Genomic DNA, 26,129 nt, shown 5'->3' on the forward strand with positions numbered 1-26,129 from the left:
ATGATACTATTTCTTAGGCAACAGATGAATGCTGTTCTATTCTCCCAAGATTGTGGCAGAATATAAATAGGCACTGGTATGTAGTACTTTAATTAGTTATTTCTGCTGCTGGTGTTTGTACTGATTTTAATTCCATTTTCTATTTTTCTTGAATTGTTTTAGTTTTGTTTGCAAGTTGCCTTGGAGACCATTGGGTGAAAGGTGGGGTATACATTAGTAAATAATATTGTGACTCTCTTTGCTTAAAATCCATGACCCTTCAGCCCAGCCTGCCAAGAGTCTCCTCTCATGCATGCAGCAGGCCTGGCGTTTTCCTTCTTTCCATTCTCCTGAATCTTGGGTTGTTTTTTTGTTTTGTTTTGGGAGAAGCATTTGAGTAGTTGATGTGATGCAATTTGACAGTTGATTACAGTATTGCTTCTCTTTGCCACTTCAGCAGAGCAGAATCCTTGGAAAGACTAAAGCCTTGCATTCACACCCTCTTGTGGGACTAGCTGTGCTTGAAAATATCCATGGGAAGGAGGGTGGAAACCAACCATCTTCTGGGTGTGGGAATGCCTCACCCGTGTGTGGGCCCAACCTTAGGTGAGGGATGGCAATATGAATGGGCAGAAAGAAGCTGCCAAATAAAGGGCTATAGTCCTCAGATGCTGCTCTCCACTGACCCATTCCTTTGAACTCCCCCTGGGTCTATGCAAACCTTTTGAGAAAAATAATATAGCATGAAAAGTTGCTATTTTGCTCTCAGAAGACATGATGTTTGTAGAATGAAATTCTACATGTACATTGATGGTGCTATATAAATAAATAATAATAATAATAATAATAATAATAATAATAATAATAATGATCCAAACATACTAAGGATCATGTATATGCACTCTAGCTAGGGATGGGGTGACTCTTTAGTTCTCTGGACAGATACTGGATTCTTTGCCATGCCCTCTTTATTTTAGGTGCTTCAAACATGGGTGAGAACAGACATATATAAGTACTTCTGGACGGAGGGCTCCTGGCGTTACCAAACAGAAGGCTTCAGGCAGCAATTCTTCCTTTTCTTCCTTAACAGATTTTTTGCAGTAAGAAAAAAGATGGAAGAAGCATTGGGAAAAAAGGAAGAGTTATGAGAGGAAGATAACAGGCCTGTTCAGACAACACACTAAGCTATGGTTAGGTTACTAAGCCTTTGCAGCAAATGGTTAGTGAGCATGTTTAAACTCTGGTTATGTAGCCGCCATCCTTAGGAATTTTTCACCTGACACACTAAGGCATGATTCACACGACTCACTAAGCCATAATGTTTAGCTCAAAGTGCTTAACCACTGTGGCCTTAGCATGTCATCTGAACAGGGTCAACATCATATGGACTCCTTGTAAAATTCTGTGTATGAGGCAAGGTGATGGTGTTATAAAAGCCTCACCTGGAAGCACCCATAATTTGAGCAATGGAGCCACTGCACACTTTGGTAAGATGTAAAATCTCCAGGACTGAGAGGAAGGGGAATTGGTACTTTGTTACAGAAGCCAATCGTGACATCACAGGTTCCCCTTCCTACTTCTCCATGGAGCAGATCATCAACTCCAAGATGTGCTCCATTGTCTTGTGCAAGACCGTTAAGTGAGCTTCATGACTGAGCAGCGATCTGTCCAGTCCAACTTTTTTTTACCCATCCCACCGTACCGGACCTGCATTCTGCCCTGTATATATCTCCAGGAATGAGGTGAGGGAAAAGCAACATGTGTGGGTCTCTTGAGCCATTAACATCCTTGGAAGGAAATGTGAATTGTCATGCTGTTCCTTAAGACCATGGGTTTCCTAGGCGCACAGCAGAAAAGGATCCATATGTTCCCAAACTACTCTGGATTACTTAAAGATACTAAAGGGCTGACCTGCAGTATCACAACGTGTCCCAAGAAATACATTTGTCTGGAAGGAGGTTAGCTCTGCTAATGATGCCTATTTCATTCCTCATCTTCTGTGCAAAGGAAACCAAAATTCATACATGCTTCTAAGGTATAACCTTCCTGCAGCCCAGGCCTAGGGAGAAACGCAGACTCCACAGCTAGCTAGCCATTTGCCTGTATACCAAAGCCTTCCTGCCCCTCACCACAATCCCATCCCAGCCCTCACCACAACGCACCACTTCGTGCAAACCGAATAGTCCGTCAAAGCTGGCATGGGGGAAATGGCAGTGGAAGGATGTAATTTATTTCTTGCAGGTGTGTTTTGTCATTTGCAATCGATCAAAGGCAGAGAGCAGTCGGGAGTGCAGGAAAAGGAAAGGTGACAGAAATGGTAAATTGGGCTGCGGGAGCCGCACGAGGCAGAGGCCAGTGCCTCTGACGGGCATTTCCCTCATCTTTCCCATTATACAAAGAAATAAATACAGCAAAATAAAGAGCACACTTGTTTTCACAGGGCTGATGTGGCATTTGGGCTTGAGATGCTTTCAGAATCCATTTTGTAGAGAAGCAGTTGCTTAACTCCTGGAGGCTGGAAAGTGCAAGAGCAGGCATGAAAAGCTCCACATAAAAACTCAGGAGAATAGCTTGACTCATTATGAAGCTCACCTCCTCCCTGTCTTCTTCCAGAGTTGCTGGCTATTCCACCCTTACTTGCACTCCCAATCCTCCACCCGGCAGCACCATCATGCCTACTTATGCCTTTTAATGAACCATACAGGCTGACTTAAAAGAAGTCCTGAGCAAATACCACAATTCAGTGTGAATTGTGGATGCTCAACTTCTCCAAAATGGCGCTCATGATCAACAATGGGGAGAATTAATTAATGGAACAATATAAATCAGGACAGAAAAGATTCTCAACCTGTTGTGTTTTTATCTGTATTTTATTATTCTGTTATTACTATTGGATGATTTTCTACTGGATGTCTTTTTATGTGGAAATTTGCTCTAAATCAGTCAAATGTTCTGTATTTGATGCAGGAATGACTGTGTTGGGGTGTGGTCCAGTACATATTATGCAGAAAGGAAAAACACAATTGGTTGGATCCAGGATCTGCCTTCTGTGGATGAAACAGCTCTATTCACAGAAAGTGCCTCCTCCTGATTTTCAGAAATCCCCCCTCCCCAGCAGCTCACCTATTTCAGCAGGGTCCCCCAAACCCTCCATGTAGCATTTTCAAGGGGCTGCAGGGGTCTGATGGGAGAAGGAGAGGGCAGGGAATTCTTTTCCACCAGCATAGTTGCTTGCACCTAAGCCTGGATCTAACCCAATTAAAAAGGTTCTCTCTCTCTCTCTCTCTCTCTCTCTCTCTGTATGTGTATGTGTATCAAACTTTACTCAGGGAAAAATAACTCACAAGCTTTCTTCTTTACATTACAAAGCAGTTGGGTTCTCTGTGAATTGCTGGAGTACAGATTGCTCACCTAAGGCTATATTAAGGTGCAAACCTTCAGGGTAGGTAGCAATGGGCGACCTCCAGATAGACTTGATAATTAAAATTAGAGTGTCATTGGAAAATTTCTTTTAGACATTAAGGGAAAAAATGCCTATCACCTTGAGGCCACAAAGATGCCATGTGTGGACCATGACACATGGAAAAAAGGTCAAGCACATGGACAGAAGTTCTTTCTATGTTATCCACACCAGCCACTCTCACTAAGCTACTAATGTCCTGACATTCCAATGCCATTGTTCTGCAACAATGTTGAGACATCCCCCTCCACCCCATCCACTGATTAACTTGTGTGTGCGTCACAATGATGCTGGACACATGCATCTTTACCACCATACTTGGTTCCTTTGCAGTGAGAAAACAGACTGTAGTCAGAGGGCATTCAATTGTGGTACACAGAAATTGCCATGTAATGATGCCTTATAGACTTGTACACACAGCTCTCATCTCAGTAACAGCTATTTAGTAGCTAAGTGATCCACTGTAACTTAGCGTACAAGAGCACTGAGGTTAGTTCTCTATACGGAGTATCTACATAACAATTATGGTGTGTTGGCTAGCCATACAGAAAGGTTACAGCATAATTAGTGCCACTCAATTTGCCTCTTTTCCTAAACAACAACACATACTGTATATATGACTATCAGAGAACACACACAACTCAGTCTACAGGATGTGGAATATGGGCCAAACCTACCTTTGCAGTGGCAAGCTGTGCTCAAATGAGGGTATCCAAAATTCTACTCTTAAAAATATAAGATTGTGCATCCTGAAAATCAAATCCAGTCTTTGAATATATTAGGCAAATCTGCATAGGCTTTCCTGCTTTGCATGCATTTCCCCATCCCCATTCAAAATCCCAATTGATCATTCCTCTTTTTTTTTTTTTTTTGGTCAGGGACTGGGATGAGGACTGGGAAAGGAAAACTGGGATTGCAATAACAGGAGAGGCAAGAAGTATATAGGAAGGGGAAAGAAAAAAATGGAACAACTACAGCCAAGTTACTGATTCACCCAAGCCTGCTGTTATAGATGCCAGGGGGCACATTAGGTGCCACCGCCTCCATATCCTTTATCTTTCCTGCCTCTTGTTCTTTTGCCAACCACAGACAAGGCACTCACTGAAGCCACGTTGACGTAGTCGTCATCTGAGAGTGTGTCCAGCATGTCATAGACTGATGTCTTCATCAACTTCAGTGTCAGGCCGCTAACACTGCCACTCCTATAGCAGAAGAGAAGACACAGCTGATATTGCTACTCTAATGACTTCCAGTGAAAACAGAAGGTGCTTCCGCCACTATTTCATGGGGCGGGTGGGCGTCTTCTCTTGTTCCTGACGAGGATGTCCTGAACAGTGACACTTTCCTGGGAGGTGGTGGGTGGGCATGCCTTTAAAGTGCTATGGCCTTTTTAATGGGAGACAGAAATACACATGTCATGCTCTTTGGAGGGAGCAGGTGAACATGTCGCTGAAAACAGCTAACTCGGGGGGAGGGGAAACACTCACACGTCTACGATGATCACCATGTCCTTTGGAGACGAGGCCCCCTGGATGTACCTGCATAAAAGAAAGACACAGATAAAGTCAGAGCCAGGCACCCAACAGATTTGTGATTCCACAGAGCACCACAGCCTGACATTTATGTTTTAATGCTGCCTTTAAAAACCATCTTTTCTACGTTTTTAAGCTGGGCAGTTATTTATCTCTTTTAAATGCTGGATTTTTGTTGCTACTTTTAAAACATATTTTCAAACGTGTTTTATCACTGGTTTTATAGTTTCTCCTTTTATTATGTACATCACCCCAAGAGCTTTGGCTAGAGTGTCTCATACATTGAATAAATAAACAAATAAATAATTCACGCCAGAGTTTGGAAGGCTGAGGCAGCTAACCTCTGTTGGCAGGTTTGGGGGTATTCTTAAAGAGAAGTAGACCACCAATTATTTCATTTATTATTTTTATGTTTACAACTTGGGTGGCTTTTCTGTCTCAGGCACCAATACGCCTTGGGCTGGGGTGGCACTGCTGAAGGAAGAGATGGTCCGAAAACGTGTTAGAAAAGGGAAGGTGCTTCCACCAGCACAATTAGGCACGTTGTGTAGACAGTACTCATGTGGAGGTGTCAAATCACACTGAGCAGTGAGGCTACTATAGGCTTAACAGCAACCAGACATGCCCTTAAGGCTGAGGTAATCACAGTGGCGGGAAGGGGGCTGGGGAAGAGGAAGGTGCCACCTCATGACTGAACTGTTCTTTAGAGGGGGGAAATGGCTGCTGTTTAACACAGTTGTTATGAAAGAGAAACAGGCACACTCCCTTTTGTCTGGTCTCTGATGCATTTGCACATCCTCTTCTTTGTGACCAAGAAGCTTTCAAAAAAACGACTTTTACAAAACAGCAAGTAGACACAATCTTGCCTTTCATATAAGGTTATCTCAAGACTAATAATGAAATTATGATAGTTTGCAAACTTGTGCCCACCTGATGTAATCTTAACCCTTTTTCTCCTCCTCTCAAATAAATTCATGCTCTGGCAACAGCAGATTTTTTTTCTAGTGCTGTAAGACTCACTGAAGTCCAAACTATGGAGGTGATCAAAATTGGATTGTCTGAAGGTGGACGAGTATTTAAGTATAGTGTCTATACAAAACTGGTCTATTAGTGTTCTAGATGAATCCCAAGTGTGAGAACAATGAACAGCCTCTCTCCTGACACTTAATTCTTCATCGGATTATGTTCTTCTTTGCACATGCTCCACTACTTGTGGATATTGGGCGCTGAGACAGAGATTCTCACAAAATGGAATGTTCTTTTATGAAATAAGCCTGAACATGTCATTTGAACTATGGCTGCTTTTGCTCCCAGTGTAAACAGTTAAACTGGTATAAAACTAGATATCCTAAGAAATCCACCCAATTTTATTAATGTATTATCTACTGATCAGTTTTGGAAACATTTTCACGTTCTCTTTACTAAGTAAACTCTTAAAAATATTATACAGCAATCATTGAAACAGACATTTAGAGACAAAACATATAGTTCATTTGCAGGCATTGAAAAATGCAATTTAAAAGTGTATTTTCTGTTCTTTATTATTTTTATGTTAACATTTGACAGAGAAAATGTATTTCTTTTTAATAATAATAATCAATCAAGAGTTACCTCAGAACACATATTTCTGTAATATCTGAGAAGTCAATTCAATAAATGTATTTGCTATTTTTTTGCTGTCACAGATTTACAGGTGGGAAAAAACACATCTATAAAACACTACTGTGAAATCAAAGTTATATATAAAATACAATAAACCATCCATAAGTTTATTAAATTATGGGGTTGCTATACTATCATAAAATATATAGATACTGCAGAGATGACAAAAGGTATGTGCTTTGGAACTATATTTAATATTAGTATGGAGAGAGGAAATGTAGGTTTCTTTGTCAGAATTCTTCTACAGATTTCTATTGTTCCTGACTACAGTAAGTGAATGGCAATGGGTGGAACCCTACTTCGTGATTGAAGAATAAGTTCACACATGGAGTGTTGTACCAAATGGAAATCCATTTTGTGCGTGCCATGCACAGTATAATGCACTCTCAACGCTGAGTTCTTACCAATGCTCAGTCTTGGTTTGGTCATGCAGTTTATCTCTTGCTGACTATACCACGTCAGATTGCTGGTGAAAGGATATTCCCCTACATTTTAAATAAACCCTTAGCATGGAAAGCTAGCATATAGGGAAAAGGCTAGGCTGGAACACATCCCCATGCCATGCTAGTTTTATTTTCTTGACCTAGCATCCTGGTGATGTGGGAGTCTGCAGAAAATGCTTGGGGAATTCAGAGAAAGGAGAGGGAAGGTAGTGGTGGTGATACATTTTGCTTAAACTAGGTCTATCTGTAACACAGGACCTCCATACAACCTGTGAGCAAACCATGCAGAAATTGATATTAGAAGCATCCTCACACCAGTACTTCCAGAACTACTGTGATGAAGGGACACACACTCTCACCTTCCTTGACAGGTAGGACAGACTAAGAGCATCTTCCTTCTTAATTAATCAACAACTACACCACCCACATTAATTCACCTTAATCTGAAAATGTGGAAATTCAGATTAAGAAATTTGGAGGGGTGGGGGGAGGAGGAACTGACCATCCAGTTCCCTATAAGTAACCAAGAAGCTTTAGACATGAGCAGCCTGCACAAGTGTGAGAGTGTAAGCAAGCAATGCTGGCTGGGAATGATGGGAGTTGCAATCCAACACATCTGGGGGGAATACCAGTTTGGGGGGAAGTCTACTGTATGGTCTCTGCTACCGGTCAGGAGATGAAGGGCTACTAAGAGGCCAAACCCCCTGCTTTCCAGGAAGTTAATCACAGCAAGGGGAAAAACAGCCTTGCCCCATCTATTGGCCAGAGAAGGAACAGCTGCAGGGAGATGCTCTTCCCTCAGCCAGAAAGCACACTTAGAAGAACTTTGTAACGAAGGACTAGTGTCTGTAGTTGCTTTTTTTCTTCCTCCTTCCCAATCCCTTTTCCTTTTGTGACATGCTTTTTAGATTGTGAGGGATGCCGTGTGCCAGTGGCCATTTTGAATATTCAATCCCCTACAGGGAGTTGTTGCCATAGTTTGCTGTATTACCCGAACCAGAGTGGCAGGGGTTGTTGGATGGGCAAATAACCCTACAATAGACCATGGATTATTTGAGGGTTGTTTCTCCCTCCCACAACTCTTGATGCCCGGGCTCAAATGACACGGCAAACCATGGCAACCCCTTGCCAGGGGTTGAATATTCAAAATGGTTGCCAGCACACACCACAACCCTCTGTGACTTAAATAAGCCATGGTGGACTGCGGTAATTGTGTAAACCTGGTCACTGATTCTAATCAGGCCTGCACAACCTGTGTCCCACAAAGCCAAATGCCACCCATTAGCAATATATAATGACCAGCCATGTACATGAGTGCCTCCACCCCCCTTTTAGTATTTCTAAGCAGGAAGCAAACACAGAAACCTTGGTGACAATCCCATACTTAGCTGGTCATCTGTGTTCAGCTTTGCAAGTAACAAGGGGTCAGGCCTGTTATCCATTTAAGTTAATACTGGTTCAGTGGTCATTCTTCAGCTGGAAGACAGGCTCGATAGCAAAAAGCATTTCAGAGCCATCTCTGTACAATCCAGCCTGCCCATGCACAAGGAACTAGCTGCTATGGACCAGAGCAGAAAGGAGTGATGGGATTACAGGGGGTGGCAAAAGAGGGCTCTCTGCCATACCTTTTGTGACAAGCCCTTTTAACTACTCTTTTTAGAAGGCTACTGGGGGGATGGATTTGGCTGAATTATGGGTGGGGCTTGTGCGTTTCATTAAGGGCCCTCCTACCTTTCTCCCCCAAATATGAGCACCGGTAGAAAGAGAGTGAGAGGAGTCATGGATTTTTCACCACTATCCTCTGTATGGCACAGACCATAGCTTTAACAGAGCATTATAAAGCCTATAATTGTATCAGGGATACACATTTCCAGAACAGTATGAGACATGGGCTATTAGCACACAGCAGTCAATAATGCTGCTCTATAAGTGGATACTGTTATATTAAATTTTGGAATTGTTATATACACCGATGAAGAACGTATACCAAATCATCCATATATTAACCCATGGCCCCAATAAAGCAAGCAAAGAAGAAGAAGCCAAGGGCAGTGCTAGATTGCCTTGAATGACAATAAAGAGATGTGGAAAGACTCTGCAAAGTGATAGTGACCTGCCGCTCAACATCGTGTCAGCTTAATGAGCTCTAAATGCTAAACTCTTCCATCATTGCAATTCCTTTTTTTAGCAGCGATGATTGTGCTGACACATGTGTATATATTAAGATTCTATTTACCCCCCCTGATGTTTTCAAAGGCCAAACCTGATTAGGATATTTTTAGCAATTGGGAGGAAGAAAACCACCTTTGCCTTTGTAAACAATGAAGAAAACCTTTTCAGATCACCTCTCCCTAAAAGAGAGAATGCATTAAACGTAGTTATTAGGGATGTGCATTGAATTCAGCTGAAGCCCAAGCCAATTCTGGTCTCTTCAGACATTTGTGGCACTTCCTGAGGCAAAGTGGGCTTCCCTCCAAGGTAACCAGAACCAAAGTTGGACCCTGCATGAGGCTCCATTCTCAATTCAGCTTCAGAAAGGCAGACAGCGTCCTCCAAAATAGTGTATTTTTCTTTCTCCAAACTTTGATGGGGAGGGAAGGAGGGAATAGGGTTGAGTAACTGACAGGTCCACCTTCTTATCATAGGGTGCATTTTATCAGGAGCTATCCAATCACTGTGCTTTGAGGAAGGGCAAGGATGGGACAGTGAGATGGACATTTTTCCAACACCAGCAGGCTTCACCAAGAAAAAGGCTTTAATCTAGGGTTCTATTATCATAACTCCCTGCACCTATCTTACTGACACTTTGCAGGTTTCATGCCTGGAGACACCTCAATGATATGTTCTTTTTTAAAATAAAAATTGCCAAAACAACCATGCAGGAAGTGAAGTGAAAGCAGATCAGTTCTCCTCTGCTCCAAATTCGAGGGCTCTCTCCCACATGAACCACTGCTTCTGAAACTTGAAGTTTTCTTATTTAGGGGGACCTCTAAATAAGTGGTAAGAGTGAGTGGTAAGCGGTACCACAGAGTGGTAAGCGGCAGTTACTGCAGCCGAAACTCTCCCCATGGCCTGAGTTCGATCCCAGCAGAAGCTGGTTCTCAGGCAGCTGGCTCAGGTCGACTCAGCCTTCCATCCTTCCGAGGTCGGTAAAATGAGTACCCAGTTATCTGGGGGGAAAGGTAGCCATGACTGGGGAAGGCAATGGAAAACCACCCTGCTACAAAGTCTGCCAAGAAAACATCAGCGAAAGCAGTCAGTAATGACTCAAGTGCTTTGCACAAGAGGTTCCTTTCCTTTCCTAGGCTGTCCATCATTTTCAGAACAATGGTCCATAAGGAACATAGAGATAAGCACATCCTCTTTCTGATACCCACAAAATATCAAGGTTGCTCTCACATAAAACCCATTGCACCTGTTGACTTAGCATGCTCAAATCTCCTCAGAGGGGCAACTATCCCTGAAAATTTCATCCAATTTTGCCAAGAAATAATTAAAAAAGTTATTGCTAATCATTTCTAAATTTGCATATAGGCATATAAACACATCCAAATTTTGTGCAAATTTTTGTTCTCTTCTGTCGTTCGTTGTTGCTGTTGTTGGGGCAAATCATATTTTTGGTACTTCAAGTGGCCACTCTACCATGAAGCTCATTGTATTATCTTAAGCTAGTCACTGATCTTTCAACTTAAGCTTTTTAACAGGTTGCTATGTTGTTAAAAAAAGGGGGGATGGGGGAAGAGAAGAATCATGTCACCAACCTTGAGCATGCTGGAGGAAGGGTGGGATAAAAATGTAATAATAACTAAATAACAAGGTCTATCCTGGGATGGATTAGAAAGACAAGCAGAAGGACAAGGATATTAACCTGTTACCTGGGACCTCATTATGCTGTACTGACATATCTATAGCTATATCTATCTACATACCTCTAAGAAGTATAATGATTGCTATATTTATTTATTTGTTAATTTTTACCCTTAAAGTTGGCATAAACATATTTTAAGTTAATAAAAATAAATATTGCATTCCTTAGTTTTAAGAGCTCAGAAAAAAGAAAAGAAAATGGTAATAGTAGAGTTTATACATAAAAATGACCTTCCTAATGCAGAAAGGGCTTTCCCATTGTCGGCTATCAAATTCAATCTATATGGAAGCAGGAAATTGTCAAAGAAGTTCAACACAGCCACATTTGACTTCAAAAGAAGAAAATTCTCTTAAATGAGGGGACTGGTATAATGGAAGATGAAAAGGAGTAAGAGGGTCAAATCTCTCCAGAATGCTTTGGGGTTACTCAAAACCACAATAACAGAAGCTCAGTTAGCATGTATACCACAGATCAGGAAAGGAACCACCAAGACCAAGAGGTCACCAGCATGGTTAATGAGCAGTGTCAAGGAAACTAGTAGAAAAAAAGGCTTCCTTCAAAAAATGGAAGCCTTGCTGAAACAAGGAGAATGAAAATGAACACAAATTTGAACAAAAGAAATGTAAGAGACAATAAGGGATTTAAAAATAGCTTTTGAGGCGCATGTCACTAATAACGTTAAGAACCACAATAATAATATAATCCTGGAGCACTCATTACCAGTTTGAGGTAGACCATTAACTACCCCATTCCTGGATTGGGATAGCATAGTCATGGTGATCCATGCATTGGTAACCTCACCACGGGATTATTATAACACATTCTATTTGAAGCTGCAGCCAGTGCAGAATGCAGCATCTAGGAAGCTCAGTGGAGCACCTAGCTATACACATATTACACCTGTATTACAAGAACTGCACTGACCATATAGCTACCAAGCCAAAACAAAACGTTGGCCTCTTTGACCGCTTATGTCTTATTCACCTCATTGCCTTGTTCTATCCCACCTTCCTTTGGATGGTCAGAAGAGTTTTCACCTTCATCTCTTAGGCATGATTCATTCTGCACCCAGCGCTCCCCAGCTCCTATTGGCCTTTCCCAAGGGACTTTCCCTTTTTTGATTTATTTATTTATTGCATTTCTATACCGCCCAAAAGCTGAAGCTCTCTGGGCAGTTCACAAAATTAAGACCATTCAAAGTATAAAACAACAATATAAAACCATAATTTAAAATACAATATAAAAGCACAACCAAGATAAAAACAGCAGCAATGGAAAAATACAAATTTAAAATACAAATTTAAAACAGCAAAGTTAAAATTAATTTATAGACTGTTAAAATACTGGGAGAATAAAAAGGTCTTCACCTGGTGTCTAAAAGAATATAGTGTAGGTGCCAGGCGAACCTCCTTATGGAGCTCATTCCACAGCCGGGGTGCCACAGCAGAGAAGGCCCTCCTCCTGGTAGCCACCTGCCTCACTTCCTTTGGCAGGGGCTCATGGAGAAGGGCCCCTGAGGATGACCTTAGGGTCTGGGCAGGCACATATGGGAGGAGGCATTCCTTCAGACAGCCTGGCCCCAAGCCGTTTAGTGCTTTAAATGTTAATACCAGCACTTTTGAGTCAGGCCCAGACCTGGACTGGCAGCCAATGAAGCTGGAAGAGGACTGGCGTGATGATGATTTCATTTCTATGTTGCCTGATAGCCGAAGCCCTTTGGGCCATTTACCTATTGAGCATAAGCAGCTTGGTTCCCTTTTGTATAGGCTCAGATTGTCCCAAAACATTCCTCAGTCCCTAACAAATCCACATCCCTCCTTCTGATGCCACTGCCTCATCCACACACCAAGACTCCTCAGTTCTGGTTGCCTGGCTGATTCACAATGCTCCTGATGTAGCCTGTGAGCTGACGTTTTACATTTCCCAGTGCTGTACCACATAAGATGGCTGTGGGTGATAGCAAGTTAGTTCCTTTAAAAAGGTGACACACTTCCTGGTGGGCATACCCTAAGGGTCTAATAAAGGTGGACGGAACAGTGCTGAGGTTGAACCAGGCGTCACAAGGTCCAGGCACCAGGACTTTTTGAGTAACAAGGACAATGATGTCATCTGTCACCCCCATCAGACTTCCCTGTCCTCTTTGAGCTCAGCTTCAATCTTCACAGTAACAACATAAGAAGAACCAAGGATCCATCAAGTCCAGCATTCTGCTCACATAGTGGCCATCAGCTGCCCACAGAAACTCCACAAACAGGATATGAGTGCAAAAATACCCTCCCACCCAGGTTCCCCAGCAACTGCTGTACACAGGCATACTACCTTTGATAGTGGAAGTGGCATGTAGCCAGCCATCAGGACTAGTAGCCATTGACAGCCTTTTTCTTCCAGGAATTTGTCCAACTCCCTTTAAAGCCATCCAAATTGGTGGCCTTCATTACATCTTGTGGAAGTGAATTCAATGGTTTAACCAAGTACTGTCTAAAGAAGTACTTTGTTTTATTGGTCCTGAATCTCCCACCAATCAGCTTCATAGGATGACTTCAGGTTCTAGTATTTTGAGGGAGGGAGAAAAATGTCTCCTTATCCACTTTCTCCATACCATGCATACTTTTTTACACTTCTATGACGTCTCCCATTACTCAGCTCTTTTCTAAGCTAAACAGTCCCAGATGTTATAACCTTGCCTTGTAGGGCACATGCTCCTCCAGCCCCTTGATTATTTTGTCCTTTTCTGCACTTTTCAAATAGAGGGAGAAAACGTGGAGGCAGTGACAGACTTTGTATTTCTGGGCGCAAAGATTACTGCAGACGCTGACTGCAGCCAGGAAATCAGAAGACGTTGACTTCTTGGGAGGAGAGCAATGACAAATCTTGATAAAATAGTTAAAAGCAGAGACACCACACTGACAACAAAGGTCTGCATAGTTAAAGCAATGGTATTCCCCATAGTAACCTATGGCTGCGAGAGCTGGACCATAAGGAAGGCTGAGCGAAGGAAGATAGATGCTTTTGAACTGTGGTGTTGGAGGAAAATTCTGAGAGTGCCTTGGACTGCAAGAAGATCAAACCAGTCCATACTCCAGGAAATAAAGCCAGACTGCTCACTTGAGGGAATGGCATTAAAGGCAAAACTGAAGTACTTTGGCCACATAATGAGAAGACAGGATACCCTGGAGAAGAGGCTGATGCTAGGGAAAGTGGAAGGCAAAAGGAAGAGGGGCCGACCAAGGGCAAGATGGATGGATGATATTCTGGAGGTGACGGACTTGACCTTGGGGGAGCTGGGGGTGGCGACAGCCGACAGAAAGCTCTGGCGTGGGCTGGTCCATGAAGTCACGAAGAGTCGGAAACGACTGAACGAATAAACAACAACAACATAATAACTCTTTAAGGTGCGGTGACCAGAACTGTACACAGTATTCTCACACCATAGATTTGTAGCAGGGCAGTATAATCTTGGCATTTGATTTTCAATTCCTTTCCAAACTATACCACACATAACCTCTGCCTTTTTTCACAGTAGGATTAACATTTTCATCAAGCTGTCCACGACAACCTCAAGATCTGTTTTTTGATCAATCAATGCTAGCTCAGATCGCATCAGTGTATCTGTGAAGTTGGGATTTTTTCGCCCCAACATGCATCACTTTATTTACACTTGCTTACATTAAATGGCATTTGCCGTTTGGGTACCTATTCACCCAGTTTAGAGATATCTTTTTGCAGTGCTTCACGATTCCTTTTTGTTTTAACTACCCTAAATAATCTGGTCTCATCAGCAAACATGGCCACTTCACTGCTCATTCCTAATTCCACATCGTTTATGAGCAAGTTGAAAAGCATTGGTCTAATTAGCATTGGTCTAATACAGAGACTAATGCTTTTCAACTGGGGGAGGGAGGGGGGAATTGATTTTACCAACAACGATATATTGTTGCGAGCTATCTCTGTATATTTTGGGATGGCTTGCTCTTGAATGAGTAATTAAGATCCAATAGCTTTAAAAAAGACATACAAAAGACATATATAATACACAGATGGATTGGGATGGGGTGGGGGGAGAGAGAGAGAGATATGAATCAACATTGTTACCTGCATTTCTGGACTCCGCTTGGGTGCATGGCTACGGGGACTATCATGATAGGCACCTGCACTTCAAAAATTTACCACTGAACCACTGGGGAGGATTATCCAGAACCATGCCAAAGAGAATCCAGGAGCGTGGCCACCCATGAGCAAAGTCATCTGTACAGAACTTGTCTGCATGCTGCTAATACCGTGGCCCTGCTTTTGCTTTGAAGAACAACAGGGGAGCATCCCTCTGCTGGGCCTCCTTAAAAGGGCTGCTCCAGTTTCCACACACGTTGTAGCCTGTCTGGCAGATTTTCTTTCAGCTGAATCGTGTAACATCTTCCCCAGCTTCACCACTTCCTCCAGGGTAAATAAGGGGTGAGTGTGTGCAAAGTCAGTGGAGTGGGGTAACAATCAGAAATGCTGGCTCTAGGGGACACATTTTTCCTTTTGATGCTCGCAAGTAACTGACAACCCAAGAATGGATTTTTAGCTCTTTCACACTCTCTGGTTCGCTCTTACACTCAGCTCATCCCTCTTTTTACAGTTTTCTCATTTTTATGTGACAGAAGACACCCTCTGGAAAGTTGCTCATGGACCGAGAAGCATACAGCAGTACTGCCTGCCTGCCAAGCTGAGTTACCCTCCCCCCCTACACACCACCACCACCATTAGAGCACTCCCCATAGGAGTGCAAAAATGCACTGCGAAACATAAACAATATCCAGTCTCTGCTACGGAAACAGCACACCCAGATGCACAAACCAATATGTGTGCACAGAACGGCACACTCTAAACTGTACAAAGAGTCAAACTAGAGAAGAGTCTAGAATATCTATGATGAGATCTCCAGTGGGTTTCCTTTTGTAAGTTCAAAGCAGTTGGGGGCCAGTAGTGAATTAGATCAGAGGAATTGCACTGGGGAAGGAAGTATTTAACCCTTTCTTCCAGTGCCATTTTCCTGATCTATATCACCTCTGGAGCTGCTATTTGACCCATGGAAGAAAACATACAGGTACCTGGCCAGGTACCAGTACATACCACCAATATAATACTATATACTAGCCAGGTACCACTACATATCATCAATACCATACCATAAATGAGCTAGCATACCATAATAGCCAAGAGTTTAAGCTACATATCAGGAAGTCTCTGGTTCAAATCTTGCTACAAACCCACTGCCTTAGCTAACCTACTATCTCCCAAGCTCATTTTCCTATTTGAAATATTGGGATCATAATATTGATACACCTTACATGTACATTATTATGTAGTACAACAAGATAATGCAATTTGAGTCTGAATATTTGAAAGTGATACAGAAATATTGCTGCTGCTGTTTACGCTGTGACTTCTTTCCAAAGGGCAGAGGTATATATGAGCATACACCCACAGACGGGCCCTGAGCATTGTAAACATTTACTTTTTCCTCCACAAAGGGAGCTATTGTCTGCAGCAAAGCTGGTGTTATGAATGAAGCATGCAGGTTGACTAAGTCGGAACTCCCAAGTAAACTTACTTGTAAGTGTAAGTCTGATTGCAGCTAGTAAGGCTTACTTCTGAAAAGAAATGAATAGATGTGATGTAATGTAATATATGAAAATGTACATGAGAGGTGTAATTTATGCAAGTCACAGCAGTTGGGTTTTCAAATTCCATAATTTGAAGTGCAGAATTTATTTATTTCATTTAATTTATACCCTACCTTTTTTCCTCCAAGGAACCCAAGGTGGCATACATAATGCTCCTCTCCATTTTATCCTCACAACAACCACCCTTTGAAGTAGGTTTGGCGGAGAGTCTGTGACTGGCCCAAGGTCACCCAGTGTATTTCCATAGCTGAATGGGGACTAGAACTCAGATCTCCAAACTCCCAGTCCAAAACCTTAGCCACTACACTGCACTTCACTTTCACAGAAGTTGTTAGGTATGTCACTTCTCATCTGGTATGGAAGAACCTCATGGATTGTTATTCACCTTGATAAAGCATAAAGATTCCCAAGGTGTCATTTTATAACGTCACTGTACCAAAACATATAAAGTATAGCACACAAAAACACGATGGAAGAAATATTTCTGGATGATTCTTCACTCCGATACATGGAATCATAAAACCTGCCCCAAATCAGCCTGATTTGCTTCTTGAACTTATCAACTGAACCAGAGGATACCACTGTTACGGCTGTAATGAACAGGAGGATTATCTTCCAACAATCCAGAAAATTAAAGCCACTTTTGTGTAGGTGGCTTGGCTCTATAACAAAAATATTTGGAGGGGAAGAGTAGAGAGTGAGAACGGCATGCCCTGCCATGCAGGCATAAATACTGGGAGCGAAGGACAGTTTTGGTATCCACCTTTGCTATTCCACCTATGACTACGTGTTATTTGTTTCCTAACGACTATACTTAGCCAGAGTGCTGATCAACTACTTATCAAATATGAGTGCATAAGAGGAGGGTTATGGCAAGGAATGCTCTACTTAGCTCTGTTAAAAATCCATTATGATGTTAAATTATAAGTAAAGCCTGAGACAGCCCTGGCTGATGTTTCCTCCCATGTCTACACGGAGCCTGATCCCTCATTCAAAGAAGCCAGAGGGAGATTTGATGGCGCTGACTGGCTCAAACAGGATCAGTCCCAGCATGAATTAATTAGTGCTTAATTACTGTCAATTACTCAGCATTACTGGGAATTGCTTGTAAATGGACAGCCTTTGATTGCTAATCCCAATTACTAATGTTATCTAATTGGGAGTGATTATATTTTCTTTGGGTATGATGCTGAGCTCTATGCCTCATGTGTAGCAAAGAAACACATTGCTCTCTCCCTTCATGCATAATATGCAGCTGGAAGGTACACTATCCCACAATCCTTCCTCTGCTTCTGTTCCCTTCTGGGACCACAACACAGTGACACAGAACTTGTGGGAATTCAACTGGAACCAGAGAATTGACCCTCAGTTGAGGTTTTTAATCTAGTTCAAAATCGAAACAATGCTCTAGTAAGTAGGCCCAGGTCATGGGTTACCTTAGGTGTTGGCATGGACAGCACTTCCTATCCAACACAGAGCAGGTGATGTATGAGTCAAGACTTTCCCGTGTGAATGGATGATTGCATGAAGTCCTTGTTTTGAAATGTTGTCAGTGCACTTCAATACCACTATAAAACAGTAGTATAGATCCTGCCTCCATATACCACTTTCATAGTGCTATATCCTGCTTGGTGTAGATCTGGTGTGTCTCTCTCCAGAGTGATAGATGGCTCTGACTGAAAAAGAACAGTCCATGTTCCCTTGGTAATACTGGATGTGGGCTAATTGTGTTAAAAGATTTCTCCCGCCAGCATTGTTGTTTAATGCCTCACATGAGGGCCAAACTAAAGGTGATGTAGAGTTCCCCATCTCTCTCCCCATTTCCTTTAAATGAAAAGTAACCTCAGTGATTAGGAACAGAAGCGTGGGGGGGTATACTATCATTCCCCCTCCTGATATTTTGTCCGTGAGGGGCTGTGGCTCAGTGGGGCATGCAGAAGGTCTTAGGTTTGATGCCAAGCATCTCCAGGTAGGGCTGGAAAAACTCCTGCCTGAAACCTTGGAGAGGTGTTGCTGCCAGTCAGTGCCGACAATACTCGGCTAGATGGACCAATGGCCTGACTCAATGTGAGGCAGCTTCCTATGTTTCTATGTCTGCTAAAAGCCATCCCTGTGAGTTTCCTTCTAGTGATGAGAAAGCAACCCCCCACCCTGCTCTTCTGCTCTTGATTGCGGACTTCGAAAGCTAATTTTCATTTTGAAAAGCTTTAAGGAAAAGAGATAAGGGACTCTGTATTATGACCAGCTTGGTCCTCACTTTCTTAGCAGATTACTGTAACTTTTCCGAGTTGAATTATTGCCCAGTGAACTGAGTGCTCATCAAGATCTTGTTGTGGTAGTTGTTATCCATTCCCCAAATAATTGCCAGCTCTTCTTAAAAAGGATTTTTTGCTCCCACAGAAAAACCCAGTCCCTAGTCACTTGTGAGCCAGGGAGGACACCTGAGTCTTTTGAGTTCTATACCAGACCTGAATCCAAGACAATAAACCACATTCTGGCTTCTAAGGTAATTTAGATTTTGAACTGAAGCTACATCATCCTTCCGGTGCTAATCAAATAGGGCTTGATGGAGAGAATCTGGAGCATCCCCAACAGATGGCTGTCCAGACTCTGTTTGAAGACCTATAGTGAGGGAGGGCCTTTAGGTAATTGCTTCCATTGTTGAACTGCTCTGCCTGTTAAGAAACTGTGCAATCCTATGAATATTTAATCAGAAAAGAAAGTCCTACAACTCCCTGTATGGCTGGCTGGGGCTGAGTTGTAGGACTTTTTTTTGCCTAAATATGCATAGGATTGCACCCTTAATGTTCAACTGTAATGTCAGCTTCAGTTAGCTTAAACTCATTAGATATAGTTTTGCCTTCAGGGACAGCTGAGAACAAGTCTTTGCATTTTTCTATGTGACAGCCCTTCAGGAAATTGAAGAATGCTGTTATCACACATGCACCCACCCACCCACCCCCTTCAGTCTTCTCTTCTACAGGCTGGATAACTCCAGTTCCTTCACCCTTTCCCCGTAGGACTTGCTTTTCAAGCAAGGACTAACCATCATCGTTGCCCTCCTCTCTGAACCCGTTCCAATTTGTTCTTAAAGTTGACAAATCCTTCTTAAAGTTATTGTATAATTCTGACCCAGGGCTGGCCCAATACATTTTGCTGCCTCAGGTGAAGGACAAGATGGCGCCCCCATCACTCCCATGTACAAAAGCTGACTGGACTGGCGGATGAATCTCTTCCATACTAACGATGAGACAATGTTCTCCACTGAGCTTGAAGGCAACAGGTTAACTTACTGGGTGCAGAGTAGGCTCCAAGGCACACAGTTCTCTCCTTGACCTCCTTACTGATGCCTCCCAGCATGTATTGCCAGAGACGGCTGCCTCACCCTGCCTACTGGTAGGGCTGCCCCTGCTCTGACCCACTGTAATGCTGATTCTTGAATAAGAGGAATCAACTCTTCTCTTTTGTCTGGAGAGGATAAAACCAGATTAAAAATAAATGCAATTTAAACAGAAACAGGCAAACTGGACTATGTTCTCCTTGTATGGATATTTTGCTTCAGATGAAGAGGAAGTTATTTCTGTATTATTTATCGCAGCGAACCATCTTAAATGAAACACCACAAAACTGCACTTTGTCTGAATTAATACTGGGCACATCAGATCAGTCCATAAATCAGCTGCATCTAACTAGCCCAAACCCATTTCAGCTAAACACAATAATTTTACACTCTCTGCCCAACACTCATTTTCTGTTGTATAACTTCTCCTTGCTGTTATCTCACTGGCCATGGCATGGGAACAAATATAATGTGCTAGAGAACACTGGTGCTTAAAACATGAGGTTGTAGACCTCCACTCAGAGTAGGCTAACACCAGAAGGCATTCAAAGTATTGATAGCTAGCCAGAGTCTGCACTAACCACTTCACAGGTGGTCTGAGTCTCTGAGAAATTAAATGGATGGCAAGGAAATATGGGCACAGATGGCTGCTATCAAGGGTGAACCAGTTAGGCCTTGGCCTGTGCCCACAGAGGGAGGGGGAACCCCTGCAGTGGGAGGGGAGAGGTCTGTTTAATGTGGCATGTGCTTCTCTCTTGAGAAACGCTCCTCTGCAAGGCAGGGAGAGCAGAAGGGTTTTGCCCTTAAAGGCAGACTAAAAATAATGTTATATAAAATAAAATAAAGTAATTGGATGGGGATTTTTAATTCCCTTCCCTCACTATCATCATATACCAAGCCCGCACTTTGCAAGGAATGCCTATCAAGGGAGAAGTCGTCTCTGCAACAGTGGGGAGTGAGTGGGTGAAAAGAGCAAATGAAAGGCCAGGTTTGCTTGCCTGAAAAATCCTGGCAGTGTTGGACTGGGAATCAGGAGATCCGGGTTCTAGTCCCCACTATGTCATAAAGCTCACTGGGTGACTTCGGGCCAGACACTGACTCTCAGCCTAGCTTACCTCACTGGGTTGTTGTGAGGATAAAATGGAGAGGAGGAGGAGGAGGAGAACCATGTAAGCTGCCTTCGGTCCCTTATAAGAGGCAGAAGGTGGGGTATAAATGAATAATAAATAACTAAGGAGAAAACCCAACAGGGAGGGAGAGAGAACAAGAGAGAGGGTGAATGGAGGAAGACTATATCAAAAAAAGTGGGGCTCATATTGCAAGGTGTGATTAAAGTTGGATTGAGCATCTGACAAGACTGAAGACTGCTGACGACGATGGTGTTGGAGAATGGAATTCTGAAAAGTTTAGCAGAATAGACAAACAAGTCCCTCATTGGAATGCAGGTAAATGTTAAATCAATTTGCTCCCTCCAGGAAACACACTCAATTCCTGCTGTTGCTGGCCAGGAACTGCAGCATGATTATCCAGCAAACTTTATGCACTTCAGTAAAGCCCTTAATATCATAATAACATGCAAGGCCTGTCAGTCCTCTCTCTACTCTATCCCTAATAACCTGCAATTGAGGAAAGTTAATAATTAATGTGAAGCAATCGTCAACAATTAACTGGAATGGCGCAGTCATTAATTTTCTCCCAAAGGAAGTCCCATCACTCTGAGTGCTCACTACCACTGCTCAGTCCTGTCTGCTAAGGAGGTGACATAGCATGGCTTAAAGTACTATTGCCCATTTGACTAGGGTGACCATATGAAAAGGAGGACTGGGCTTCTGTATCTTTAACAGTTGCATAGAAAAGGAAATCTCAGCAGGTGTCATTTTTATTCATGCAGCACCTGGTGAAATTCCCTCTTCATCACCACAGTTTAAACTGCAGGAGCCCTATTTCTTTTATATCTGGTCACACTATATCTGGGCTCCTGCAGCTTTAACTGTCCATATCTTTTCCATACATAACTGAAACAGTCTTAGATTTAAACAAACAGAACCGTTTGATTTTTATTATTATTAAATAAGGCTGTTTACAGACGTTTACAATAAACAAACAAATAAATAACTGCTGTAGTCACATCTGGATTGGCCCTCATTTTGCTGCCCACTTCCGCACCAATTATGCATGGTACAAAATTATGCATGGTATGGAGAATGTGGATAGGGAGACATTTTTCTCCCTCTCTCAAAATACTAGAACCCATGAAGCTGATTGGTGGGAGATCCAGGACAAATAAAAGGAAGTACTTCTTCACACAGCGCATAGTTACATTATGGAACTCACTATCATTATTATTATTATTATTATTATTATTTATTTATTTATATAGCACCATCAATGTACATGGTGCTGTACAGAGTAAAACAGTAAATAGCAAGACTCTGCCGCATAGGCTTACAATCACAAGATGTAGTGATGACCACCCATTTGGATGTCTTTAAAAGGGGGTCGGATAAATTCCTGGAGGCGAAGGCTATCAATGGCTACTAGCCCTGATGGTTGTGTGCTATCTCCAGTAGTCGAGGCAGTAAGCCTGTGTGCACCAGTTGCTGGGGAACATGGGTAGGAGGGTGCTGTTGCACCATGTCCTGCTTTGTTGGTCTCTGGCCAATGGCTGGTTGGCCACTGTGGGAACAAGAGTGCTGGACTAGATGGACCCTTGGTCTGCTCCAGCATGGCACTTCTTATGTTCTTAATGGCTTTCAGCCCTTCTATCACAAAGCCTCAAAAGACACAAGGAGAGTTGTAACGTGCTCAACACCTTTTAGAAATCTGACATTGGTTTTGGTTCTTAAGGCATCATCCTGTGTGCTGAGCTGAACTCATCTGGAAGCCCCTTCTTGACTTTCCGTAGAGATTGCCCAAGAACTATGAGAGTAACCTGTAGCTGCACAGTAAACTTCAATCAAGCCATCTTACATTCCAGGTTCACAATTAAAGGACCATATCAGCTCTATGGATATGTTTTCTTTCCAACAATAACTAAACACGTCCCCATGGAGAAGCTGAGCAATGAATAGGCTGTGGGGGACCAAGTTATTTGCTGTCTCCCTAGAGCACCTCCAAGGATGGTGTTGATAAAACTAGCCGTGTGACTGCTTAAAATATCCATATTGCATTGTGCCAGAATAGAGGCCCTCAAAACAGAGGCTGCAATATGCCATCTTTGTCAAGGATCTTCAACAAAATCTGTAGGAAGTTGCTGCTCCACAAATAACTGTATGAGATGTCTTCCAGGTAGAAGAATGACACATAAAATGAAACAAAGACGACAGTGAAAGGGAAGGGCTGGAAGGTATTTATTTATGGCTCCTAGGCAGCAGCTTTTCAAACCAATTTCTAAAGTGTGCACTTAAGAGAAATAAAGTTTAACAAGGAGACTTCTACTGCTTGAGGAAGAAGAACTATGTAATTTGGTGCTTTACGACCTATGTGTGGCATATACAAAATGCTGCACTTGGATGGCTGCCTATAGATATCTAGGATGAACGTAAGAATGTAAGAGCCTGTTGGATCAGACCAAAGGTTTATCTAGTCCAGCATCCTGTTCCCCGCAGTGGCCAGCCAGATGCCCCTGGGAAGTCCACAAGCAGGACATGAGGCCAACAGCACCCCCCCCCCATTTGCATTCCCATCAATTGATATTCAGAGGCCTGCTGCCTCTGATCCTGGAGGTAGCATAAAGCCATCATTACCAGTAGCCATTAATTTGTCTTTAAGCAAAGCATAGAAACCCCACATGTTCATATGCAAGGAACACCCTCAAAACAGTGTGTGTGTGTGTGTGTGTGTGTGAGAGAGAGAGAGAGAGAGAGAGAGAGAGAGAGAGAGAGAGATTCTATCCTATGTGGCCTAGCCTACAAATTAATTTCTTGGCTTTTCCTTATGCAGCATGGCTAGGAGAGACCATGGGCAGTTATTGCCAGTCAATGACTGTGTTTAGACGACATGCTAAGCCATGGAGGTTAAGCATCTTGAGCTAAACATGATGGCTTAGTGTGTCATGTGAACCATGACATAGCGTGTCATAGGCACCATTCCTAACCATGGAGGCTACATAACCACAGTTTAAACACGCTCACTAACAATTTGGTGCAAAAGGGTTAGCAGCCTAACCATGGCTTAGCGTGTTGTCTGAACAGGCCCAATGTTTTGCAATGTTGGCACTGTTGTACTACTGGCCTATTAATGGGCCAATTTTCACGTCTTGCCAATGATACAGGAAATGCTTCTTTCCACATTCTTTCAATAAATGAAGGAACCATTTCTTTATGGATTTAAAGCATTTATAACCTGCCTTTCCCCCGAAAAATTCAAAGCAGCTAATAAAAGGAAAAAGGGTGCATATACAATCCAATAACACACACATACATACAATGCAATAAAACACACACATACATGCGCGCGCGCACACACACACAACATTAAAAGTGCCATTATTTCACATATCTGTGTGGCCAATTATGTGTTTCCTTTCCACACGTTGCCTGGGTGGCCACATTCCTGAAGTGGTGTGGGACAAAACCAAAGGAGAGAAGGTCCCATGTGCCTTCTGGTAAGTGAAAATTGGCCTTCAATCGCTCCTTAGATAAGCATTTTATATATATTTTACAGTTTTATCCAAGACGGTGATTGGGCTGGATTTCTTTTCATTCCTGTTCAGATCATTTCAGGTCCCATATGCCAAGATAATTTGAAAATCAGGCTGGCTGTCATTCCAAGAAGAATGACTTTCAGGGGCCTCACTTTGGAACTTAGATGGACGGAAGCTAAACTGTTGTGAAAATTCAGCTCCTGTTCTTTTGAGGGGCAGATTTAAAGACTCAGCTACTAATGAAAAGATTGCCGTCTCAGGTGACGGGTGGCGGCGCCTTCCCAAGACCTCTCTGCCAGGAGCCGGTGCTTTCAGCCCCACCGCCCTGCTGCGGCATTAATGCACATGCAGAATGGAAAAGATCAGACCCGCATCGCGCAGCAGAGAGAGCCTTATCCGTCCTGCAGGCAGCCCTGTGGCGACTGTGCTTTGTCTGCCTCCAGATAAGCGGGGACCTGAAGTTTAAAGGACAGACTTGAAACGAGCTGCTGCTGTTTATGCAAATGAAGGCTATTAAAAAGGAAGGAAGAAAGAAAACCTGTCTCTGACTCAGATATTTCACTTCTTTGTTGCCCAGCCAGGGCTTCCTGCTCAAGATGCGCCCCCCCCTCCCCCCATCTCTGCATAGCTGGTAAATACTTGTTTGAACAAGCAGTGAAGCCTGTTGGGTGAAAGAAAATGCAGGTAACAAAAGGAATGTCGTTCACCCCATGTGGGGAAAAAACACCAGAGAGACCTGTATCGGACACCGGCAAAATCAAGTATGAAAAGAAGGATGTTTGCCTAGAAGCTAAAAGTGGCATGTTGCAAAGCAAAGGCACCACCATTTCTATAATTCCCCTTGTATGCACACACGCACATACGCATACCGAAACATAACACACACACTCTCTCTCTCACACACACAAACATTCTGTAGGAAAGCAGAGCTTGTCTGCTGATTTAGGAGCGCTCCAAAACAAATGGAGGGAAATTAAATCCTAAGCACTCTGCACTTGCGCAGGCATGATAATTAGTGCTGCCAACCCAGCGCCTTGTACCTGGACAAATCTTAACTGATTCAATCATGCTTAACTTGGTGTGTGGCTAAATGGATGCTTGCAGCTTCCACTTAAATGCAGCCTGTTGTTGTGTGCAGCATTTCTCTCTCTGTCCTTCTGGCTCTGGTCCTTCTGGCTCCAATCCTTGGGAGTCATTCAGTTTCTTTTGTTTTTCTCCCCCTCCCTCCCCGACACAAAATACAGACAGCTCTACCAAAACTGTCTTTGAATAAGGGCGAAATTTACAGCTGCAACTTCCATGGGGAAGACGGAGGACCCCTGCCCTATTTATCTACAGTATATCTAAGGTTATTATCTATCTATCTATCTATCTATCTATCTATCTATCTATCTATCTATCTAAACCTCTCTTCTCCAGATATGCAAAGGGAGGGAGGGGGAGAAGAAGCAGATGACGAGAGCCACAGCTTGGATGCCCCTGCCTGTGTTATTGTATCCATTTTCCAATGGCAACGATGTGTGAAATGAAAATT

General features: G+C 42.9%; 1 protein-coding gene across 2 annotated transcripts in view; it reads right to left on the bottom strand.

Moving 5' to 3' along the window:
• CACNA2D2 (calcium voltage-gated channel auxiliary subunit alpha2delta 2) overlaps positions 1 to 26,129 on the bottom strand; it is a 639,662-nt gene that overhangs the window by 97,554 nt on the left and 515,979 nt on the right. For both annotated transcript variants that reach the window (XM_063121105.1, XM_063121104.1), the window contains exons 9-10: positions 4,927 to 4,977; positions 4,542 to 4,641 (exon numbers count right to left, since the gene is read on the bottom strand). In XM_063121105.1, coding sequence (XP_062977175.1) covers positions 4,542 to 4,641; positions 4,927 to 4,977 — 151 coding nt within the window. The remainder of the gene's footprint in view (positions 1 to 4,541; positions 4,642 to 4,926; positions 4,978 to 26,129) is intronic.

Source organism: Elgaria multicarinata, chromosome 3 (genome assembly GCF_023053635.1).
Source record: "Elgaria multicarinata webbii isolate HBS135686 ecotype San Diego chromosome 3, rElgMul1.1.pri, whole genome shotgun sequence".
In the NCBI taxonomy this organism is placed as follows: domain Eukaryota; kingdom Metazoa; phylum Chordata; class Lepidosauria; order Squamata; family Anguidae; genus Elgaria; species Elgaria multicarinata.